Source organism: Rosa chinensis, chromosome 7 (genome assembly GCF_002994745.2).
Source record: "Rosa chinensis cultivar Old Blush chromosome 7, RchiOBHm-V2, whole genome shotgun sequence".
Taxonomy (NCBI): domain Eukaryota; kingdom Viridiplantae; phylum Streptophyta; class Magnoliopsida; order Rosales; family Rosaceae; genus Rosa; species Rosa chinensis.
This window is the reverse complement of record NC_037094.1, coordinates 21101222-21127156: the sequence shown is the minus strand read 5'-3', so window position 1 is coordinate 21127156 and position 25935 is coordinate 21101222. Positions and strand designations below refer to the sequence as shown.

Below are 25935 nucleotides of genomic sequence, written 5' to 3'. Positions count from 1 at the left end.
ATCGAAGAGCAAGACTGGGTTTGAATTGTGTTACCAGATTAATATATACTGTGCCATCCATGACGCTTCACTTTGAGGAAAGAACACAGTTCCTGAACTTCGAACAACACGATGAGCTTTGCATGGCAGTTTCATCAATCGGTAGAGATGGTCCAAACATTTTGAGCGCGGTTCATCAAGCAAATCACAGGTTCTTGTTGGATGCTGGTGTCAACAGTGTCATTTGCTCCAGAGCAATGTTAAAAAGAATCTTGTTTACTAGTCTATATAGAATAAAAGGAGATTGCATAGCCTTGGAGCTCAATTATTAATAATTCTTGAGCAATATGTGTTTAGTCCACTGCCATATTCTTGGTTTCTTACACATAACCTGTCATATATATACTTCAATTTTCTTTGAGACAACAGTAAATCAAATCTTGATCAAAGTGATGTTAGTACTAAATGAGTTGGCAGCTGACCTCATCTATCCTTTTAGTAGTTTTCTTCACACAATTCTGTTCAACTCACTGAAGTCGATCATATCATAACTAAGAAAAATGTCAGCCTTCTCCCACCAAAAACTTCATCTGAAATTAAACTGAATGTGTTGCAATAAATTTAAATTCTTAGTATAAGCTGCTAGTGATCGATTTATTGATTCCTTGGTGAATGTTTCTTCGGCACACCTAAAGACTTTCTTCCCATCTTAGTGTGACTTTTAGAACAGCAACCAGAAGCACTTATTTGACAAATACGATAGGCAATCACGTGACCAATGTCTAATATAGTGCTTGAGAAAAGTAACCTTTACTTTCAGGCCTAAAAGAATGAAAGCTACCATGAGGTTCAAATTTGTCTTACAAAAAGATGAGAAAACAGTAATACAGATACTAAAAGAATATCTTTTTGGGAGCCAAAGACTTAATATAAACATATTCATTAAAATTCTGATGAACTGATAGGTTGTTCATTCAGCCTTAACCAACTGATCTTCTAAATATTCCAGTAGCCTCTGTGTTCTCTGCCTTGCACCAATCAGCCCAACCTGACAAAAGTACATGGAAAATATATAATACAGTTGGATTGTTAAGTATTCCCGGGGGAACCACATGAACCACCATGCTTGTGACAATATTGGAGATGATCCATACAATATAATGACATAAAATTGACAAAATATGCTGTGTTTTGCTGTGTTTCAGCTTTTCCAATTTCAAAACAAAATGAAATTGGCAAAGCTGAAACAATAAAATGACACGATTAACCACATGATCAAAAAGCATGACCATGAAACACGAATTGCCAGCCGTGGACCTAACTATCACCAAATTGCCTCAACAAGATTGATTGCTAAACCACAGACCACCTGGACTAACTTTGTTATTACTGTTAGTCTCCAACTTGATTTACTCAAATAATGCATAATACACACACGTAAGTACAGCAGAAAAATTCTATTAATAACTATTTATATGACAGAAATAATTGAAAGGAAATGATATTTACCGCGGAACTTAGCTTCAACACTCTCCCCATGATCGCATCATCATTTCGCCCCATAAAATGCTTTGATAGTTTGATCTCCTGAAATAGTAATATGTGTCTTGAAAAGCTTCAGAAAAGTAGCTTAAAAACTGGAATTAAATGTCAGAAATAGTTTTCCCCTTCTAAGGTATAAAATAGGAAAGGATAGAAATGAGAGTTCATGCCTTTAAATAGACCCTGACGTAGTGACATTACAGGGCATCCACTATATGCCTCTTCATTCTTCGTGGTAAGCATCCCAAGCATTTCACAAATACGCAGCGGCAGATCAATCTTACACTCAAACAGGTCTGCCGGCCTTCTGGACTTGTTTCGTTGAGCTTGCTTGCAGGCTTATCTCAAACAAGATAATATTAGCAACAGCAACAAGGCACCAAGTATAACACAATTACGCAAATGTTGAAGGTGGAACAAAGAATTGTCAGAACAATTGAAGATACAATGTCAAATTAGAGCATGCAGTATATTCAAGTTCTGAAGCATAACATTAATAAATATAAGGCTAATTTATTTCATGTTACTCATTGCAAAGGGCATACTACTTACAGTGAATTTTTAAATGGAGTCTGGCAATGTCTGTTTCAGCAATTAGCCTGCCCTGTTCAAATATTGCACTGAGCCTAACAAATAAGCATAAAAACATTAATTAGAATCAGTATGAAACTTGAAAAATGGATAATTATATGTTGTGATGTTTTGCATATTTATGTATACATAAATGATTTGTATTGGCAATATAACTAGATAAACCAGAAAGAGTGAGTTGATTGTATTGACATTGTAATAAGATGCTTGGCAAATTAACACATACCATGCCAACATCGGCATCTTTTTCTTTCTCTCCATCATCATTATCATCTGCCTCCTCTGCTATTTGTTCACTTCCTGTTTTTGGATTACTGAGCTGGACCCCTTTAGAAGAAATCTTCAAACTCAATCTCGCAGCGACTGACATCATTTAACAGTCTTGATCAGCTTGGCTTGAAAACGAGAGAGAGAGCCCACAATCCCTATAAATTATCTTTTGGAAACTCAAAAGAAAAGATGCTTTAAATAGGAAGATTTAAGTACAGTTAAGTCCTAATCCAATGAAGACTTTACTGCAATATATGTATTTTCATCAACTCTCTTGTCATATGACCTTAGCTATCTCCACGAATAGGTCCAAATTTTGTGCTTGTAAATTTGGAAAATAACCATTCACAAACAAGGCATGGGCTTCTACCTTGTCTTGGGCACATGGGAATGCCAAACAAATTACATACACTAACCAACTTACTCAAGTGTAAGAGTTCTTATTTCAAGGCTATTAAGAGAAAAAATAGCACAACATTTTTTTATCTGTGAGAAAGTTTACAGCTTAAGTTATATAGAGATATAAATTTAACAGAAATACCAAAAAGGAGAAGGGAAGAGTTTAATGGACCAGTGTATGCCACTCAATTCAAAAGGATGCAGATATATAGGGATGAAAGAGTGTTACCAATTTGACAAGCATAAGATGTGAATATAACGCCCTCTCGAAGTGAGGCAGTTTATTGTTTAGGGTAGTTTATTGTTGGAGTGAAGAACCTGCATAAATGCGATAAAGAATTTTAACATGATATAAAAGAATCCTATGGATCAAATTACCAATTCTGCCACCAATAAAGATTTTCTCCCTCAAAACATCAAAGCTCAACAATTGTACTGGAGAAAAAGGGTTTCTGGGAATCACATTAGACCTTCTTTTCCATTCAGGTGACTTAGTGTTGTTAATTACAAGGACAACAATCAAGTTCGGCAATATATGCAGCAATCAACATCGAAGGGAATAAGAGGCAATATGAAGTTTATATGAGGAAGAGAAATTCTCCTTCATACCATTCCAATATTCAAGAGCCCCAACATAAATTAGACTTGATTAAATAAAAACTCAGCTGAAGTCAGCTATAACTAAAGCCAAATGGACTTGAAACATGATACAGCAATTTGTAAAGCTATGCTTATATGGACTCATCATCTGGGTAGGAAACAACCAGCAACACATTTCTCTTCTTGGCACTGCCACCTGATATCATAAACACATTATACTAAACCAATAGTCAAAAAGCACCCTGTAAAGTACAAAGCTCGTGTAGACCACCCACCGTTAGTAGAATCATTCAAGAAAGCACCCTTGGAAGGTGAGTATGAACCATGGAGAATTTTGAACGGAGAAGCTATCCATATTATAATCACAGAAGAGATAATTATTAACCACGCCATCTCAAATGCACCTGCAGACAGTAAAGAACATAACTTTTTTCAGTGATACCCAATAAGAAAAAACAACCTATAAGGCTATTATGCGAAAGGCTGTGTCTTCAATATCAGAAATCATCAATGGCAGTAAGAAATTGATAGCAAGTTACAAACTACAGAGTCTATGATGGGTTTAAGGAACCTCATAAATCAATAAGAACACCAAATTATGCATATTTACTATATATAAAATGAAACCCAAATGCAATGGAAAAGATTGATAAGATCAAAACAAATTAGAGAAAGATATTACCAGTCAGGGGAAACAGGGGATTCAATTGGAGGCTAAAACAGACTCTAAAACGCAAGATGATTCTAAAATCTAAACAGACTCTAAAAAGCAAGATCCTAAAATTGAATACATTACTGTAATGCTCACAAATGCCTACCCTACCAAATTCCCAAGGCATAATCCGTTTCAATAGCAACTGCTGAAATCCTGTAGTAAGAAAGTGTACTAAACCCCTTGCCCCTCTTCTTTGGTACACAAATACATTCATTTTCTTTGTAAGATGAGGAAATGAACCTGGAGGGTTGAAGCCAAAAAAATATAGACACGGTATAGATTGAAGGGAAATGATTTACTGAAATGGTCTTATTCCTTTGCAACTTTTGAGAACCAATCAGCTTAAATATGTAATTAAAAATTCGTACACAACACAAACCAATCAAGAAACTCATAAAGGTAGGTAGGTTGATACAGAGATCATTATATTAAGAGGCTAATCTCATCAAACTGGGAATCAAATCTCTCTCACTCTCAGGTTTGGTGGGGGGTTCACATCATATCAATGCAAAGAAGAAGAAGAAGAAGGCAATAAGAGATAAGACCATTATGCTGGCAATATTGGTTTTCAGCTTGACATGCACAAACTCAGTCAAAGTTGCAGCATAGACCCTAGACCAGCTTTTGCAAAAGAGCTTCATTGACACCCACATGGAAACAGATGGATCAAATGGTACAAACAAATCAAACAAAACACCATGTTCGTACTGACAGTACTTCATTTCACAACATATAAACAAATTGAGAGTGTAATACCTTCAATGGCATCCCTAGCCTGGGGATCTTGAAACTCGTTCATCCGTCTGTAAATCAAAATCCAATAAATTGGTTTTTCATTTATCAGAAAACATATAACATGTCCAGATGAGAAAATAGATTTGTTTTCATTTATATGCAATGCCCCAACTCACTATGAATATTTCCAGGCGACCCATCAATCTATGCTCACAATTTTTCAACAACAAAAACAATTAAAATAAAGTGAAATAGTTAACCATCCAGACTAAAGCACAGAAGTAGCAACACACAAAACAGCAGAAAAATGTGATCGATATCCAGCTGTTGTGATTCGTCAAAATCCAGATGAACAAATAAAAATAATCCTTGTAATTTATGGGAAACAAATGGAATTGAATTACCAACCTTATTAATCAGTGAAGAATTTCAAGTTCCTTGTTTGTTCTTCTTCTACTCGCCTGAGTGGAAATTTTGTGTGGGTTTGGGTTTTATTCTTGTCTATCTTCAATGTCTTGGCGACTAGGCAAAGCAGAAAGAGTGAGTTGATTGTATTGACATATATATACATGTTTGGCAAATGAACACATACCTCGTGCCAACATCCTCATCTTTTTCTTTTTCTCCGTCACCATTATCATCTACCTCCTCCGCTATTTCTGGTTTTGCTATTTCTACTCTTTCTGGTTTTGGATTACTGAGCAGGACCCCTTCAGAAGAAATCTTCAACTCAATCGGGCAGTTACTGACATGTAACTCTGTTGAGGATGGGAGTTTGACAATGCAATTTCCCGAGCAAAAGCCTTGCAGGCTTGGTAGCATATGAAGTGTCAAATGTTGCAACCGGGTGAAAGCAATCTCACAAGTTGCTCCTGTATCATGATCATCTTCGTTGCTTGCCCCTATAATTGCTCTCAGGCTTTTACAGAAGCTCACATGCAGTGTTGTCAGTTGCATTAAGCTCTTAGCTACGGAATAACTTGTCAAGTATTCCAATCCATCACAACACACTACCCTCAGAGTTGTTAGATTGCGGAAGGATATTGCTGCGGACGACTCTACACTCTTTAACATGTCACAACCAACCACCTCAAGAGTGACCAAGTTTGGGAAAAGTGGGCCCGCTGTTTGAGAGTTCCCATTCCCTAATTGCAAGAGATTGTACATGAAACGGACCCTCAAAGTTTTTACTGCATGTATCACCTCACCGCCATTAATTTCTTCATTCACAAATATTTCCGTGGAAACATCATCCCAGCCCACTGTTATCTCCTCAAGATTCGGTAATTTCTCAAGGAAATGTATTGCGGCTTGCTTGGAGAACGCTGCCCACTTGTAAAAGCAAATAGTTTTTAATTTGGGAAAGAAGTGTGCTGGGGATGATGATGGACCGTACCAAATCTCACCCGCAACTTGAAGCTCCAAGTCTTCTAAATTGGGGAATGAATCCTGAAATATATGAAGGCATGCGTGTATGGATGTTAAATATATTATATATAGAGAGCATAAACGACCGAGCAGCAGTGAATTTCGGATTATTTGAAATTTATTAGGATTTGTTTTTTCACCTCTTACGTACTCTAATTAATATAGATTGGATTTCCATCAATTTGTAGATTTTGATATTAATTGGGCTGGGAGGAGGATTATTATTAATAAAAGCAGAAATCAAATATAATATTGTAAGACTGCCACGTATGACAGTTTCGTTCTTATCCATACGATTCGTCAGCAATTCATGTTGTTGTGTTTTCAATTTTATTTCCTCTGCTTATTACGAATATCTTCCCCATATATGTCCACAGAATTTGATTCAACCAAGAAGAAGCTCGAGTGTTTCGACTGGTAATCTCTCTCCGCCAACTTGTTTCTCTTCTCTCTATGTTTTTTTAAGCTTGCATGTTTACTCCGATGAAATTTTGTTCGTGTGTTTTTAAGAAATTTGGCGTTTTGGGTGTTATAAGTTCTGACTTGATTGAGTTTGGAGGAGAAAGCTGTATAGGTCGGATTGTTTTTGGGAAGACTCTATTTTGGTCGCATGTTGCAGGTCATCAAGTTTAGTGTTTTGTTTCATTGGATTGGTCATCCATATTAATGGGTACAGTAGAGTGTCAAATTTTACTTTATTTGATTGGATTGGTCTGCTAGTGCAAATAATGCTTCTGTAGCTTATGTGAATATCGCCCTTCCATGTTGCTCATGTCGTATGTTTTATGATTAAACTTGATTACAGATTGAGCGTGTTTGATAATTTGTATTATTGGTTATGAATATTTTCAAAAACTAAAATTTCTTTACTCTTGCATCGGTATTGTTGGTCTAATATTAATTATGAGACCCACAAACAGCTTGCAGTGATACTGTGATGATTTAACTTGGATATGTTTGCCGGAGGAAGTGTGAATGTATTGGTAGTCATGTTAAGTTGGGGATGTAAACCTTATTTGGGTTTGTAAATTACTGAATAAATGAGAATCTGTTCAAGACCTTGAATAGAAGGTCTTGGTAGTACTGTGATCTGAAGTAACCTCTCACATACAAGGTTTATGACACACTCACCCTTTCAATATTAAAAAATTTGATCCAAAAAGTAACATATATGGAACATTTTTTGTCTGTTTTTGGTAGGCATTATGAATGAATCATTTGAGCCTAGTTCACTTCATGTTTACTTCTTTTCGTTATAGTTGGAGTTATGTTACAAAATACAAAAAAGGAGAAGGCAAGGAAGACTGCAACTTGAAAATCAGTTCTTTAGAAATACCATAGGAGGGTTCCTGAAGGATGTGTTTTGTATTTATAAATTACACCAAGTTAGTTCCTGCTATTTTTATTCCTTTCCCATTTCATTTATTAACAGGACAAGTAAGCTAAATTGGGAGAGGGTTTTGTCTTTGTTCATGGTCTATGTTTGGTCTTCTTTTGGAGCAGAGTTGCAAGAGGCTCATGCTACTCATTGATCCTTGGTGAATCACATATCTTGTCCATTGTGGGTACCAAAAATAGTGACACTTTGATAGCCAAAAGCTTAATTACTAGTTTCTTGCTTTAGAGGATATAGTTTTTTTCTTTATGGATTAACATATAATACAATCTCTTGTTCTTTTGCTTACTTCATGTCATTTCTCTTTTTAACTGAATAGCAACAGCATGCTTGATAAATGGTAAGAGTTTCTACAGATAGGAAACACTACCAAGAGGATTGAGTACCTTTTGCATCAAACTGAGGTAAGACAGCAATGCCAAACATTTTTGCAACTTATATGAAGGTTCAATGTTATACAACTTTATACTAGTTTTCTATTTGGTTCATACTTGCCTTTGTTATCTCAAATAATAGATTATATTTTGGTAGTACCAATGTTGTCTATTCTTCAACAAAAGACACAGTGTAATCTTATAACTACACACTGTTGTCTGAGTACAAATAATTTCATGCTTGGTATAATTGTCAGTTTAATTTGGGAATCCAATTTAACTTGGTATACTTATTCTGGGAATCTGGCTTATTATTGGCCCTGCATATCATTTTTGTTGGATTTTTTTTTAACTCTATTTTCTAGACTCTGAATAAGAATTTACTGTATGTGTGTGCCTCTGTGCCTCTGCATAAATCAGATGGAGAACACTACAGAACACGTATTGGAGATAATGCATCTTTGGACAAGCGAATGTCATAGGCTTATCTGACACTAGTAAGCAAGTAATACTTGTCATTTTCCTTTTTAATTAAGTGAATATGACTCAAACGTTTGTATGCTTGTCATTTATCTGGTTTATCCTTGGGATTTTTGCTACCTCTTTATACAACCAATTCTGGTTTACCATAGTGCTTTTTATATGAGCATTAAGATATCAGTTGACTATGTAATTGTTAAAATAAAACTAATTACATGATTTTATTTGCAGGTTTTCTGTATCAAAGAAGGGTTGCAGCCTTGGGGAAGAAGTCTTGATGTTTAAATTTTGATGTGATTTTTAGTGTATTTTGTTGAATGATATATTTTAGAATACAATATAAAGTATGGTAAAGAATGTAGAGGTGCCAACTATTGGCACCTTATTTTTTATATCCAGCCTCATATATTTGCCACTGGTACCAGTAGGATTCCAAAGACACCAATATATTAGATGTTTGTTGTGGCACTGATTTTGATGCAAGTTAGTTTTGGTTGAAGTTATTCCACTATTACATTATTGGTGGTGATATTGCCCCAAAGGCACCTATAATAGAGGGGATTGAACCCCATTAGTGGCTGCATAATGACTAATGTCTTTAGCAACCACTATCAGTATGTATTGGGAAAATTTCTAGTAAGAGGATTATATCATTTGATATATTTAACCTTGGAAAATCATTTCACATGTAGTTCTAATGTAAGCGGATGCGGTTGAAAAGCTCTAACAAAGGATTTGATCATCATTTAAACTAAAACTTCAGTGCATAAATTAATAATGAAAATTTTCAAGGAGAAATTTCATTTATGAAAACTGTGTACCTTGTCAATTAGAAAGAGTGATTGTTCAATTAGAGGGTTCGGTTCATGTCTTTCTGAAGAAATTGGAAGTTCTGCGGCAAACATCTTCACTTTTCCACATCCATGAATGGTCAGTTGTTTGAGTAACGGCCACTTGGAAGCAATAATCCCAGGATAGAATCTACTCAGTTTGGGCAGATTGAAAAATCTCACATGTGTTACTTTTGGGAACACGAAATGAGGAGGCTCTGTTTCTAGTCCTTGTTCACCAGCAATGATTTCCTCCACTTCATCACAATTTTGCACATCCAGTGAATGTAGCTTTTGGAGACGCCTGGCTACTGAGGCTAGAAAGATCTTTTTCAGACTATTGCAATATGAAACTTTAACTTTTTTGAGTTGGCAAAAAGAGTCTTGATCAGCAAATTTATTGTTCCATAGCGTGTGCAACTTCCCTAGCCCATCGATTTCCAGTCTCTCCAAGCTCGGAAATTTTACCTGTAACATAGATTCATGTTATGAACCCACAAATTTATCTCAAGTGGACATATTTAGCAGAAGTCATAGCAAGATTTAGAAACAATGATTTAAATTACCTGTGCGTCAAAAAGACATGCTCGTACAGCAGTCCCATTCTCGACATCAAGTTTTTTACTACTCGTAGGATCAAAGATGGATGCCCCCAGTTCCGTATCAAATTTCGTCACGGGAGAAAATTCAGTACAGAATCTAGTGATGTTTGGGAGTTTATCCAGTATTAGACTTTCCAACTTACAAAACATGATATCGATATTTTCTCCGTTGGATTGATCTCTTACTGATACTATCTCTTCCATTATTTCACAACTGGATACTTCAAGATGTTTGAGCTCCACCAAATTTTTAGCCATAGAAAATGAGAACAAGAAACTTAGATGGTCACAGCTACATATGCTCAAGGTTGTTAAGTTGGGGAACACAACCTGCATGTAGTACACAATTCATATACATTGTTACATGCCTATGTGTATATTCCAAATACAGAGTTATAATTTTATGTAATTCTGGAAGTACAGGGTCTAAAATGCCACAAATCACGAACCTTCTAATCATTTGTAGATGACCAGAGGAAAATTATATTATTTGCTCATCTGTTCTTAATTTTCAAGTTCAACCAAATATGAATCCCACAATGACATTATTCTCATCAAAAAGAAAAAAAGACTGGTAAGGTATCTGCAGCATATTACCATACATTGCGAGATTTAATGTGTGGCCAATTTACAACTACGGAAAGAAACAGAAATTGTTTTCATGAAAAGAAATTATAATGTGACCGGCACCAATCCAATTTGTCTTTTTTTTTTTTATAACTTTTTTAGAGTAGAAACGACAGCAATCCAACTTGCTAATCGATGGCCCACCAAGAAACGTTATCAACAATTGGTATGCTAGAATACCCATATATATTTCTAGAAAGGAAAGCTAGAAAACTTTAGTTTCTTATCAAAAATAAAAGATACCTTAATCATTAGTCAACCAAAAAGATAACCTAATCATTGAATAGTAGATCAAAATAAAGCCAAATAAATTTACCTTCCTATTAATGATATAGGTGAAATCAACATTGTTTTGGAGACGGAGGTGTATCAGTTGCTGAAAATCTTCAACATCTAATTGATGGAGAATACTTTTAACACTCTCTGTTCCATCCAAAGACAAATCTTCAGATCTCTTCAACAATGTTTTGATACCGTGGTCCAATTCATCGTTGGGAGCGAGCTTCAGTTTTAGCGTGTTGAGGGTCGTTTCAGCCATAGTCGACGTCTTCTCCCAACCATATCTCTTCCAAACATCGCCAATATATATTTGGTATCTTACCAACCTACTGGAGAACAAGTATGATGGAATAATATTTGCATCTTCAATATATATCTCCAATGCAGTTAGTTGAGATAAGTCTTTCAGCTCTAAAAGACTAGCATTACTTCCTGCCTTTTCAGCCTCCCATTTGAGAAAGACGTTTCTCAGTGATAAGTCTTCTAGTCTTTCCAACCTTGAAATAACACCAGGTGAAATCACTTTAAGTTTGACACAATCACTCAAATCCAACCATCTCAATCGAATCAATTCCCCTATTTCTTCGGGTAGCTGTCTAATGTTGGACCGCGCAAAGCTAAGAATCTCTAATTTGCTTAGATATCCAACTAGAGCTACATCTTCCAACTCACAGTCTTCTAAACACAACGTCTGAACATTCTTCAAGAGCTGAAGAGATGGGGGTAGTGACACCATATCCACTTCAGTTAAACCCAACACTTTCAGTTTCTCCATTTCACTAAAAAAGTTGGCTGGGATTTCCACCGATGCAACACCTTTATTGTACAAATAAAACATTTCTATTTTCTGGCATTCCCCAGATAGTTGAGAAAGCATGGGAATATTGCTGGATTTTAAGGACATCGTACCGCACCTTTTAAAGAAATCTTTCTCAGGCCATTCTTTCAATTCACCACCACACCCAACTGATAAGACGTGGTGTTTTCTGGATGCAATCCACGCAGCAACCTCGCATACGAGATCATGCATTCTAACATGCATATTGATATCACTGTCCAGCAACAAGCAAGAATCTTTAAGCTTTTTAACCAGTGGATCCAATGCATCTCGTGCTTCTTCTATTGTATAGACATTTTTTATCAAACCCAAAACAAAACCATATTTCAACAAGTCTGCCAAATAAATATGGTTCTTAACTACGATAATCCCACAAAGCAAGAACAACGGTTTAAGCTCTTTATCTTCCAATTGATCGTAACTCCACTCCAGAGCCAAGTATGCTTTTTCTGTAAGTTCTTTGTTGTCAAAGCCTCCAAGGCGTCTCAAGGTGTCTCTCCATGCACGAATATTGTTTGTGTCTTTCAGAGCTCTTGCAACCGTAACAATCAAGACAGGCAAACTTCCACATTTTTTGGCTACTTCAATTGCTACGCTTCGTATTCGGCTATCTTTGACAACATCACCAGCCATCTTCTCAAATAAATTCCATGCTTCCTCTTCATTTAAAACATCAAGGGAAATATCAATCTGTGTACGCATATCCAACGACAATTCCTTTCGGCTTCTACTTGTCAACACTACTTTACAAGTAACCAAGCGGGGAAGTCCGACGGCCACCAGATCAATTTTTTCCCAAACGTCATCCAAAACTACAAGAGTCCTTTTTTCTTTTATCCTAGTACACAGAGAGGGGGCTCTTTCAGCTAGAGTCTGATTTTCGTTGATGCTCATACCTAACTTTGTGGCAATTTCTTTTTGGATTTTTTCAAGGTCTGGGTTCTCTTTAACATCTCTCACCATCACCACATCATCAAATAAGTTGTTATCCTCAGCTTTCCTAAGAACTTCTTCCACAAGTGTGGTCTTCCCTACTCCACCGATTCCCCATACCAGAATCATTTCTGTATTAGGATTTCTCAGTTCCTCCATGACTCTCATCACAATTGAATTCCTTGAATCAAATGTACTGTAATGCCCGGTAGATACGAGAAATACCTCTTGTGGAGTAACATCATATGCAAAGTTGGGGAACTCCTTTTTTTGATCAAGTTCATCAATCTCCTCCGCCAATTTTGTTGATTTCCTGCTTAGTCGATAACGGAGCACCAAATGAGGACAAAAACCATGAAGACACTCGGTTTGCGCGTGGCGGCCGTCTTTCAGGAATTCCTCTGCCTCTGTGATGATTGCATTCACTCTTGCCTTCCAGTTCAGAACAGTAGCCTCGACTCTTTTACCTTCTCTCTCAACATGATCAACCTTATGTTGAACCCCATCTCTGACAGCAATTAATTCCTTCAATTTGGTCTGCAGCTTTTGATGGTTGCTTTTGTAGTGAGCTAGATAACCCACTTGGTGTCCAATTGGTTCAACTGTGAACTCGGCAAGTTTTCCGGCAATTGCAGCAAGAATCTCCATTTCTGTTCAAGTATTTATAAATACACACCCGCATATATTAATTAAATATGATTTACACGAGTATAAGACAAACATGCGTGGTTCCTGCTTATAAAGTCTCTTGTAGATGCATAAGAAATTTTGAAGAGTTGGGGTAAAAAGTAAAACTAGTACAAGAGGAAACAAAAGTAAACAATCAAGGAAACTGAAGAACGTACCTTATCTGGTATGAAAGAAGCTAGTTAGCTCTTCAAATCCTTTATCCTTCCCTCAGAACACCGGATGAGGAATGCGAAAACAATCTCTGTAGATGAGAATAAAGTTGCAAGTAAAAACAGAGAGCATGCATATATACTAAAAAACAGTTAAGAAGACATGAGCAGAATAAGAAAAACCAGGAAATTGAGAGGCAATACTTGTTTCTCAGAGAGAAGTAGATTATCCAAAAGCAGAGCAACAATAGTGTGAAGCTTGAATGCGTGAGAGAAGGAATGAATGAATGTCGCCTTAGCAGTAGCGTCGGTGGCATGATTCACGAGTGCTGGACAACATTATTTATGCGGGCTAGCATCTTATCAATATGAGTGAATGATAGGCCCAGCAAATTGTGATGGGTCATTTGCTTTATTGCTGTATTTGTATGTCTCCAATCTCCATTCAACTCCAGGACATCAATAATAGTGTTCTTCATCATGCATGTGCAGCTCGCAACTACATTCTTAATTTTCAAACCAACTATATTCATATGATGATTATTTCTTTTAACTATTTTGGCTAAATATATAATCTAATCAAGTGTCGAATATATTATAACTCAATAAGACAATAACCATTCATGTTCTTCTTTTAAGTGATAAACTTATATCTTCATCATTAATCACTTCTTTAACTATCATTTTGCTATATTTATGCTCTAGTGATTAATTTTTGTTCTTCCTTATCGCTATCTTACCCATTCTTTCTTTCAGGCAATGATACTCCTGAGATTTGAATTCATAATCGTAAGACAACAGACCACTGTTTCTGTACAAAGTGATAGTTGGCCTAAAAATCCAACTTTAATTAGGATTTTCTAAAGTGCACAACAGAAAGAAAAAGAATTACGTCCGTCCATTAGGATGGCATATGCATGATTGCTCGACAACATTATTGATGAGGGCCAGCGTCTCATCAATATGGGTGGGTGGGAGATAGTCCTATCGTTTAAGGCCCAGCAAAATGTGCATCAGGACCACAGCAATCTGTATGTCTTAAACATACCTGCTAGTCAATTTTCTTTGAGAAAATTTCTTCCTTTCTAGATCTGAAGAAAACGTAGTCTGTTAAGTTTTCCATGAATCCTCTACTTATAAAAAAATAAAAAAATAAAAAATAAAAAACTCTCTGGAAGCATGAAGCATTCAACACTTACAAATGATCAAATCATGCATCATATAGAATATGTACGCAGTCACTTTCAATTTTCTCATATAAATTTGCCAACTTTTACGCGTTGGTAATTACTAATTACTCCACTTTTTGTTAATATTTTTTCGGATCATACTTGGCTGCCCGTGGTAGCCTGGTAGGTAATTACCATCTTCCTTCTTCTCCTCATCCTCTTCCAAAAGGACATGTGTTGCTCCATGGGAGAGACACGTTAGCATTGGTTAGGAGGTGCTACCCAACGAGGTTAGCCAGTATCATCTTATTATTTCCCATGGTTTCTAAAGACTTCCTATCCATTTTCTGTGACAGAAGGTTAATTAGAAGAGCCACCATAAAGGCTACTTTGACAAATACTTAATTGCTTGGTAACGTGTGTGGGGGCGGGGGAAATAAAAAAAGAGAAAAGAGTTGGTGAGAAGAAGATGAATTGGTGTACTAAATATTCAAGCCTCTGTTCTCTCTGGCTTCCACCAATAAGCCAGCCAAATTGATGAAATACCAAATCAATCTATATTAGTGAGAACAAAACTATGCTAGCACCAATAAACATAACACACACAGTGAAACAAACTACAATAATACAAACATTAGACCGATGTTTTTATGCATCTCTATTTCACGGACAGCAAAAGAGAAGAACAATAAAGAGCTAGCCTATTCCATAAAATTGCAATCTTATTAATTTATTATTGACTCAAACACATAGGAGAAATGTCATCCCAGAAGCAGTGAAACTTCCAGGCAATGTTAAAGAGCAACTCAATTTTCTAAATGAACTATCTCAGGAAAGGCACATAGACATCATATTGCCTGAACAAGACTGATTGCTGAACCACAGACAACCTTGGACTAACTATTATAATTGTTACTCCAGAATTTGATTCACTCAAATATTGCATTTTCATGCTGCTAGTAACTATTATGACAGAAATCACTGAAAGGAAATGACATATCCCAAAATTACTGGCGGAAATATAGCTTCGACAGTCTTCCCATCATCATTGTGCCGCATATATATATAAAATGCTTTGATCTCCAGAAGTAGTGATGTGCTTCAGGACAGTAGTACCAAAAGTTGAATTAAATTTGAAAGTCAGTTCCCCCTTTATGGTTATTCAATATAACAGGAATAGGAGAAAAAAAAGTGTAGTTATATAGACTCTAACATGGTAACATTACAGGGCAGGGCAGCCACTATATGCCTCTTCTGTATCCCAAGCATTTCACAAACACGTAGCAGCAGATCAGTCTTCCACTCAAACAAGTCTGCCTGCCTTCTGGACTTTTTCGTTGAGGCTATAGCTTGCTTGCAGACTTATCCCAAACAAGATAATATCGGAAGCAAGCATAACGCAAAGTTGAAGGTGGAACAAAGAATTGTGAATTGTCTGAAGAAGTGCATATATAATGTTAAATTAGAGCAAGCAGAATATCCCAAATCTAAAGCATAATATAATTAAAAATAAGGCTTATTTATTTCCTGGTACTCATTGCAGACTACTAACAGTGAAGTTAAATGGAGTCTTGCAATATCGGTTTTAGCAATTGGCTAGCAGGCCCCTGTTGAAATATTTCACTGATCCTAACAAATAAACATAAAAACAGTAATTAGAATCAGTACGAAACTTGAAATATGAATAATTATATGTCAGGATTATGAATAATTATATATACTTTATGTATATTGATTATTTTGGCAATATAACTAGGCAAATCAGAAGGGTTGAGTTGATTGTATTGGCATTGTATAAGATCTTTAACAAATGAACACGTACCATGCCATCATGGTTATCTTTTTCTTTTTTCTCCATTATCATCGATCATCTACCTCCTCTGCTATTTGTACTCTTCCTGGTTCTGAATTATTGAGACCCTTCAGAAGAAATCTTCGATCAATCAGGCAGTTCCTGACATCTAACTCTGTTGAGGATGGGAGTTTGACATTGCAATTTCCCGAAGCAGTGAAATTTTACCCGATGATTGTAAGGTCTCTACTCTCTATTCAGTTCTCTAAATGGATCATGTCAGAACAGAAGGAAGAAAAAAAAAAAAAACCATGTCTTTAGCTGTCGTATATCCATGAGAAGTGAAGACTTACCAAGAAGCAAGTACAAACTTGATCTCAAAAACTACTTCATCTTTCTAAGCGTGTTCACATAGGTGCAACTGGAAAATGCCACAAAAAGCTTGCGAAACCTGCAGATATAAAACTAAAATATTTTAGAAAGAAGAATAGCTCATTGGACTATCTTGATTCTAAAAACATGTCCGATCTGGGAATGTCGAAGAAGTTATTACTTGGATTTTTTGTAGTTGATGAAAAGTATAATAAGATTCACACAAGAACAAGGAAGAATGTAAGAGCAATAACATGGACGTTTGCATGTACTTTCAATTGATAAAAGGTAACAGCATACCAAACCCATTGGCTTGCATGTTGTGCCATCGCCAGGAAGCTCTTTCGGGGTTGCTGATTTACCAAGCAATGCAACATTTTATTTGAGCATTGCATAGAATATAACTTGAAGAACCATATATCCACTGGTCCACTATACTTGCGGAATATATTGGTACTGACCTGACAGTGGATGCAACAAAAGAACAATTTATCGCACAGGTTTAACAATCATTTAAGCACTAAAACGGAAACATTTGTATGCTTCATCTTATCATTGTTATATAATCACTTGGGTGACCGTGAATATAGGCTCCATCAGGATACTTTAAACGTTAGAATGGGCAAGTTAACTAAAATTAATGCCACAGATTTCAAAAACATGAATCTAAAGAAGAGATCATACAAGTTCCCAGGCTTCAACTTTCCTCTGTGACGATGCAAGTAAAAACTTCCTGCTTGCAACATCAACACATATTAAATAGACTGCATCATACTGAATGTACTCAAATAAGGAATTCAGTAAGTAAACAGATAGAAGCACAAGATAGCCATCCCTGAAATGGTATATCCACCGAAATGGGGAAAGACAATATACAACTGAAAAAACAGAAGAAACCATATAAGGTAAGCAGTTACATCATTATCTTATTCTATGTAATCATGGCAGTTTAAAGAATTTGCAAAAGTGTTCTCATCTTCTCCTAAATGTTGTGTGAGATACCTAACTGGAAAACCTTTTTGATTAAGAAAACTTGATGAGACTATAAGTAGATGTTTATCCTGTTCATTTATAACCTTTGAAAATATACATAAAAAGAAAGGCTTAAACATTATAAAGAGTTTAAGCTGCTTTAAATAGTTTTGATATAATTCACTGTTCACAGCTACCTGGTGAAAGCACCAATTCCAATAAATGGTAACAAATACTAAATACAGGTTAACAGTAATATAGAAACAAAACAAGCAATTCAATAAATTATCCTAGATAGCCATCCAAAACATAAACAAACCAACTTACAACATACTTATAACTCTCCTAGTTCTTTCTAAGGTATGATATTACAACTTAAAATCGGTCTGAAAGTGGTGAAATATAAAAGGTTTAAATGTCCATCGGTAGACAAACTAATCAACAAGACAACACAGCACAATGATGTGAAGAGTAGTCATCACTCTTGACTTTTGTGACAAATGTTTCCATGATAATAAGCATACATGGGATTTTATTTCCAAGTTTATAAGTATTAACTGGAGGCAATTAAAAAAATTAGTTCAACATACAATACTCCGTAATGCACATCACAATGGTTACAGTGTCCCGAAACTCCATAATTATCAAAAGTAATTATCTGTTAAAGCCCATGCAAAATGGTTCTAAGAGATACAATGTGATTAAAACAAGATCAGCGTGCATATCAGTAGGAGTTCATTAAATGATGTTCATTGCACACCAAAAAAGAAGAGAACTAGAAATTCATGAGTCCAGAAATGATAGTAGAAGGTGAAGAACTAAAGCAAACTAATTTGTTTTGAAAGATTATCTTACCAAGTCAATGCCCTGATTTACGACTTCCTCTTCAATAATCTTTGCCAATAAATTGTGATCCACAACTTACCAAAACCATCCTAAGGATTTAAGAATAAATTATTATAGACTCAAGATAGTATCCAAAAAGTAGTAGTTACATAGTTGAGTAGAACCTGAAGATCTGGATGGTCCAGAATTTTCACATGTTGATATGGAACCTGCATATCCAATTTCAAATGTCGCAAAATTATGTGAATGCTCTAGTGGAACAACGCCACAATGTATCACAGGTTCCAAAATACTAAAGTTCTCCAAGCAACAACCCATAATAAAGTTTTTAGAATGGAATGAAATAAATTTAAAAGCACAGAAATAGCCTAAGCATTGTGCTGGGGCACATAAAGAAGCACATCGTTACAAGTGAATTACAAAACCTCATCTCTTTAGTTTCAAATTTTATATCACCTTGAGGATTGCAGAAGCCTGGTAGAGCTCTTCTTTTCTGGTATTTCCCTTACCATCTGCATCACCTGCATACAGATGAAACTGAAAAGTAACTAACAAACACCAGGAAATTACAGAGGCAAGAATTTCCAATTTAATCTGCATCCTAAAACTATTCTCTGGAAAGTTATATAACAACAGTTACCACCTCTATAAGCAACAGTAAAGCCTACAAACAGCACAATACGCTGAATCAACAGAAAGATCTGGCAGGAAGTTCACATCCCAAGGGAGGGCTTACCTTGATTTTAGACATGGATGGAAAACACAACCCTAGTATAAATTGCTACTGAAAATGCAGTCCAATTTCAAGTTGTGATTGTAATACACAGATCAGTTACATGTTCACTTAGTTTAGTAATAACATCATTTAACAGTTTTGATCGGCTTGGCTTGAAAATGATCACCCTTTTTCTTAAAGAAGAGAGATAGCCCACAATACCCTATAAATTATCTTTTGGATACTAAGAAGAAAAGATGGTTTAAACAAGAGGAATTTTCCTATTGGTTACAGATAATCAACATACAGCATTTAAGTACTGTTAAGGTCCTAAACCAATGAAGACCTTACTGCAGCATATTTATCATCAACTCTCTTGTCATATGACCTTAACTATCGCTATGAATAGGTCAGAATTGTATGCTTGTAAATTTGATACACTTGATGTATCAAAGGAAAATAACCATTCACAATCTACCTTGTCTTGGTTCACATAGGAATGGCAAACAAATTTACATACACTAACGAACTTATTGAACTTACAAATTTCAAGGGTATTTAGAGAAAAAGTAGCACAACATTTTTTTATCTTGGAGCAAGTTTATGGCTTAAGTTATATAGAGATAAAAATTTAATAGAAATACCAAAAAGGAGAAGGGAAGAGTTTAATAGACCAGTGCATGCCAAAAACTCAATTTAAAAGGATGCAGATATATAGGGATGGTAGAGTGTTACCATTTGACAAGCATAAGATGTGAATATTATGCCCTCTCGAAGTGAGGTAGTTTATTGTTGGAGTGAAGAACCTGCAGAAATGCGACAAAGTGTTTTAACACGATATATAAAGATTCATATGGATCACATTACCAATTTTCAGCCACGAAGAACAGATTTCCTCTCTGAAAACATAAAAACTCATCAATTGCATAGGAGTAAAAGGCTTTCTTGGAATCAAATTAGAACTTCTTTTTCCACTCAGGTGACCTAGTTGAATTAATCGTCAAGGAAAACAATTAAGTTTGACAATATATGCAGACATCAACATTGAAGGGCATAAGAGGCAATCTGATGTTTACATGATGGAGAAAAACTCTCCTACATACCATCCCAACATTCAAGATCCCCAACATGAATTAGACTAAAAAGAAACTCAGCTGAAGTCAGCTACAACTAAAGCCAATTGGAGTAAAAAACATGATAACGCAATTTGTAAAGCTATGCTTACATGGACTCATCATCTGCGTGGGCAACAACCAGCAACACATTTCTCGTCTTGGCACTGCCACCTGACATCATAAACACATTATACTAAACCAATAGTCAAAAAGCACCCTGTAAAATACAAAGCTCGTACAGACCACCCACCATTATTAGAATCATTCAAGAAAAGCGCCCTTGGAAGGTGAGTATGAACCATGGAGAATTTTGAACAGAGAAGCTATCCATATTACAACCACAGAAGAGATAATCAACAACCACGCCATCTAGAATGCACCTGCGGACAGTAAAGAACATAACCTATAAGGCCGTAATGCTACAGGCTGTGTCTTCAAAATCGGAAATCATCAATGGCAGTAAGAATTTGATACATAATCATGAATTTCAATTTCAGTTTGATACAGGAATGAAGCAATGAAACACGAATTAGAAATAAACCAGAATCAATTCGAGTAGCCGAATCATGATTCATGAATCTAAATCCAAGTTAAGAGTCTCAAAGATGCCCAAGTAGGATGAATGGTTGTTGCTAGAAAACCACAGACGACATACCTGATGCCTCCTAGGAATGAAAGAGGAGGAGATTGAGCCGGAAACCGGAGGCGCGAGTTTCAGAAAAATCGGAGAGACCGAAACTCTCAACGGAGGAGATAAGAGAGAAAACGGAATCCAGACGGCGGCGGTTGTGAGATCCAGCAGCACGGCGAAAAAGGGAGATTCAGGCGCTGACGAGGCAGGAGGAGAATCTATGCAAATGTCTACGGTCAATAGCAATATCAAATAAAGTGAAGTTATTTTTATGGAGGGGTTTTCATTCACCTTACCATGTGGTCAGAATTTATTTTCTCGACGCATCATTTCTTCACCAATTTGCTGTAGATGTGGAAGAAAGGCTGAAACTGTTTTGCATGCAATTTGGCTATGCCGTTCTTCCAAGGAGGTATGGTGTTTTACTCCTTCTATCTTTGCTCAATTCTTGGAAGGGTGGTGATTTTGTTGATTTTTATCGGTATGCCATTTCCATGTTATCTAAGGTGGAACTAACTTATTTGGCTTATTTGCGCTGGGGCATTTGGTTTGGATAAAATGAGTTTATTTTTAATAATCAAACCTTGGCTGCACTGATGATTGTAGAGAAAGCACAATTGTTAATGGAAGAATTTGCCAAAGTTCACAATGTTAAGAATAAGGCTATTGTTTGTAGTAGAAATTTGAATAGTTTGCCTTCTGTCCGGATGACTTGGAGGACCTAGATTTCCTTTTATCAAAATTAATGTAAGTCCTGTTTGGGATTGCTTCGCTTTTTTTTTTTTTTTTTAAAATCAGCTTTTGTTCAAAATTTTAGATTTTATTGTGTTTGGTAAATAAATAAAAAGCACATTTAATTAAAAGTTATAAGTCACTGGCAGCAGATTTTAGAAGCAGCCTAGAGGTTACTTTTACAAACTGTTGTGGATCAAAACACACATTTTGCAGTTGTTTTATGTACTGACAACACTTTCAAAAATATTATTTACCAAACACGAAACTGTTTTAATTCATAGCTGATTATTCTCACAACACAGCAGCAGCAGTTTTTTTTTAAGTCACAACAATCTCAAATTAGCCAGTAGATGGGGCTGTTAATTTGAATGTAGGCAGACGTGGTCTAGGTGTTGTGATCAGAAGTTGGGATGGGTTTGTTTTAGTGGTTGTGTCTAATGGAATGATTGGTAATTTCTCTCCAAAAGCTACCAAATTATATGCTGCCATATTGGGTCTTCAAGTGAGAAGAAATGGAGGCTATTCACATGTTGTCCTTGAAATGGATGCAAAGGAAGCTGTGTCATGTATATCCTCTTCTGATGAAAATTGGGATGTGGAAAAATGGTAAAATTAATTTTGAAAAGTTAGAGATCCTATGCTCAATTCTCCTCTTTTGACATAATATTTTTATAAAAATAATACAATTTAGAGAAATATTTTCAAGGGTCACTAGCCGTCGGAAATACTTTGTTCATTATCGAGGGTACTTTGTTGCCCTCGAAATTAAGAAATCATTTCCGACAAAGTCAACTGCCTCTTGGAAATAGGTCTACCATTACCGACGATAAAAAATGTTGTCGAAAATAATAATGGGGCCAAAAGGTCCCGCCAATTTTTTTGTTTTTCCGACGAAATTGAAACTCTTCTCCTACAACATATTGTCCCTCAGAAATAAAATATATTTTGACAGAACATTTCCGACGACCATTTTTTGTGGTCGAAAAAGGAGTTTTTTGCGAGGGTAATTCTGTGCTGTCAGAAATTTTCGTCGGAAATGAGGACTTTTGTTGTAGTGTGTGGAGGCACTAAAGTCTTATTTTTCTTATTTTACTTCTATTCAGTGTATGTTCTCTCCACGTGATTGTAATCAGGCAGCGCATGTTGTGATTCCTGACTTTCACGTTTGGATATGTAATAGCTTAGAGTGGTTTAATGATTTACTATCTATAGAGGATTAATTCCCCCAAGTAATAAATTATTCAGTTTCAACAAAAAAAAAATGACTGTAAATAATGCAGTTGCAGCCAAAGTAGAATGTCGTTTGGCCAAAAAGAAAGGAATATATATATATATATATCTCGCACTTTAATTTCAGAGATGGATAAGTATTATAAATATATATATATATATATATCGGTTGATTTTTATTTTTTTATTTTTTGTAAAAAAATCTCTACAATTAATCACTTTCGATACGCGATCTGACAGTGTTTGCGGTTGTAGTTGTTTTGATGAAAAAATTGCACAGCATTTTATGGGAGGTCATCCAAAATTAGAGAGTAATTCAATAGCTACTTTGTACTTAAAAAATGTAACTCGAAGTTGTTGACTTTTAAATTGTTTTGTGTCTTTTTTTGAAAATTTTTACATTATTTAATATTGGTTGGCGAAACATAAACCTCAATCTTTCTATTATTTGTTTTCCTTTGCATCACATGCTTATGAGAAATGATAAATTCACGATATTTTAGCTATGAGAAATTGGTGGCTGTAAGATTGAGAGTGGAGATTGGTGCTTGATTTTGTGTACTAGTTTATTTTGCTGCTGACGACTCCGGGATTGAAGCATTTGATTGATACTGGCAACGAGTGATCTTCAAGTTCCGTAGTTATCTCTAACAAGTGGCTTTGATATCACAACCATGGTGGGGAAATTTTTTATTTTTTTTAATTTTTTGGCAGAAAAGAGAAACTTATATTACACAGGAACAAAAGTTATATATATTCAACCATATATCAAATTACCCCACCATTGGATTGAATCAAGATAATTTCAAGCTTGTGAACGAAGGCTAGGGTTTGTTGAAGGTGGTAAGAGCCAAATTTAGATCTGATACCATATTAAACTTAGTATGAAAAATGATAGTGTATTGATGATATGATTACATTGTAAGAAGAAATTCACAAATAGTTACTTAATTATTACTCATTCGACACTTTGGTCACTCAATTTTCAAATATATCATTTTGGTCACTCAACTATTACTCTGTTAATCACTTTAGTCACTGAATGAGCATTTTGTCTCACTTTAATCACTTCCCTCAATCATTCCAATTCAAACTTCTCAATTTTTGACAATTGGTTGGACGAAAATATCCTTGATATTGCAGTAAATAAAGTTTTTTTTTAGGGTGTTGCTATTCACACACTCATTTTCTCTATTCACACACCTGCTCTATTTTTCTATTATTTTAATTCAATTTTTTTTATAAATCACCCTAACTACCCTTTCTTGCAATTCTGATTCTTTTTCTTGTTTCTTTTTTCCATTTGGCAAGTCAATCATGAATCAAACATCAATACATCATTATATGATAAAACAAATTTATTTTACCTATAAATGAAGGAAAAATAATACATTCATTTAGTGGAATGATCTGTATTATTAGACAAGGAATATGCTTCTCAGATAATTACGTTCATTCAACTGAATCTAAATTGCAAAGTTTGTCCTCAACCTTGCGTAATACATTTTTATTATTTATGGATGAGTGTTTTTTCAATACAGTTATCTAAAATACATTATATTAAGAGTTCATACCATTGATTATGCGATTATGCGTGTGTCTACATTTGTCTAGTCCTTTAGGTAAGTCTTATTCAAACAATTAATTTTGAACCATACTCCTTTTTTTTTTTGTACATACAAATTTCTCAAATTTGCAGACTACATTTGGAAATGCCTTATTGCCAATCTATAAGAGACGAGAAACTCTAGTAAGCTAGGTGCAATATTGGAACCCGAGACAACAAGGGAGTAAAGCATGCGTCTTATCCCTCCTCTTATATGAGGACAAACTTTGCAATTTAAATTCAGTTGGATGAAAGTAATTATCTGGGAAGCAGATTTCTCATTTAATAATACATGTCATTCTACTTAATGAACGTATTATTTTTTCTTCATTTATAGGTAAAAAAAAATTGATTTATTGCATAATGATGTTTGATTCATGATTGACTTGCCAAATAGATAAAAGAAAAAAAAAGGAAAAAAAAGAATTGCAAGAAAGTGTAGTTAGGGTAATTTGTAAAAAAGAATTGAATTAAAGTAATAGAAAAATAGAGGGGGTGTGTGAATCGCACCACCCTTTTTTAAATGAAAAAAAATTAACGAAGTGACTAAAGTGAATAACAGAGTTAAAGTTGAGTGACCAAAGTGATATATTTAAAAAGTGAGTAACCAAAGTGTCAAACAGGTAAAAGTTGAGTAATAGGAACAACGAATTCTTTTGCAAGGAAAGAATATTCTAGTCTAGACAATTCTATTCTAGATAATGATGAACAATGTCTCAACAATCTCACAACATATAAACAAATTGAGAGTGTAATACTTTCAATGGCATCCGTGGGGATCTTGAAACATCTTTGTCCTTTTGTAAATCAAAATCCAATAAATTGCTGCTATGAGGGGTTGGTTTAGTGGAAGCATGCTAAGCTGTAAGGCCACGTTTGGTTCGCGGAAAGGAAGCATCAGGAAAGAAAACTTGTTCCTTTCCTGTGTTTGGGATGCAAAAGGAAAGGAAATCGTTTCTTGAAATAAGGAAAAATAAGGGGGAAAGTGGTTCCTTCCAAATCTCAAAGGAATCACTTTCCCCCCTTCTTTTCTTACATTTATTACTCACAACATATTATTTTATTACATTATTTACAAGCTTTTTAACAACTTTCCTGATGTTACCAAACATCGGAATAGAAAGTTGTTGAGAAATTTCATTTCTCTTCCCATGGGAAAGACAAAGGAATTATTTTCCTTTCCGTGAACCAAACGAGGCCTAAGTGGGGCGAACGTTGCAAAATTTCTCCTGGTAATAGGAGGTCTGTGGTTCAAACCCCGACTTGTAAAAACATCCCTTGAGGATTCCAGCCCG

At 35.4% G+C, this 25935-nt stretch overlaps 2 protein-coding genes, 1 long non-coding RNA gene and 1 pseudogene across 4 annotated transcripts; 1 reads left to right on the top strand and 3 right to left on the bottom strand.

Annotated features, from left to right (window-relative positions):
* Nucleotides 1–751: 751 nt before the first annotated feature.
* Nucleotides 752–2989, bottom strand: LOC121050575. The gene is made up of 5 exons (XM_040511182.1): nucleotides 2339–2989; nucleotides 2074–2147; nucleotides 1692–1859; nucleotides 1489–1566; nucleotides 752–1027 (listed from the first exon to the last, which is right to left on the bottom strand). Exons 1-4 carry the CDS (start codon nucleotides 2383–2385, stop codon nucleotides 1529–1531), a joined length of 327 nt encoding a protein of 108 aa, XP_040367116.1. The 5' UTR covers nucleotides 2386–2989; the 3' UTR covers nucleotides 752–1027; nucleotides 1489–1528.
* LOC112180312 (disease resistance protein At4g27190) lies at nucleotides 2363–14203 on the bottom strand. The gene is made up of 10 exons (XM_040511181.1): nucleotides 13662–14203; nucleotides 13464–13549; nucleotides 10885–13268; nucleotides 9906–10271; nucleotides 9331–9807; nucleotides 5424–6280; nucleotides 5240–5353; nucleotides 4853–4899; nucleotides 3011–3785; nucleotides 2363–2475 (listed from the first exon to the last, which is right to left on the bottom strand). Exons 3-7 carry the CDS (start codon nucleotides 13264–13266, stop codon nucleotides 5323–5325), a joined length of 4113 nt encoding a protein of 1370 aa, XP_040367115.1. The 5' UTR covers nucleotides 13267–13268; nucleotides 13464–13549; nucleotides 13662–14203; the 3' UTR covers nucleotides 2363–2475; nucleotides 3011–3785; nucleotides 4853–4899; nucleotides 5240–5322.
* On the top strand, nucleotides 6332–9008 carry LOC112180318. 2 transcript variants are annotated; one of them, XR_002928194.2, is made up of 4 exons: nucleotides 6332–6676; nucleotides 7975–8059; nucleotides 8450–8534; nucleotides 8741–9008. It is a non-coding gene; the product is annotated as an uncharacterized LOC112180318 (long non-coding RNA). The 2 variants fall into 2 exon arrangements; XR_002928193.2 differs by having other exon boundaries at nucleotides 6333–6676; nucleotides 8450–8526.
* Nucleotides 14204–15330: 1127 nt separating the features above from the next.
* Nucleotides 15331–25935, bottom strand: part of LOC112177580 — a 49133-nt pseudogene continuing 38528 nt past the window's right edge.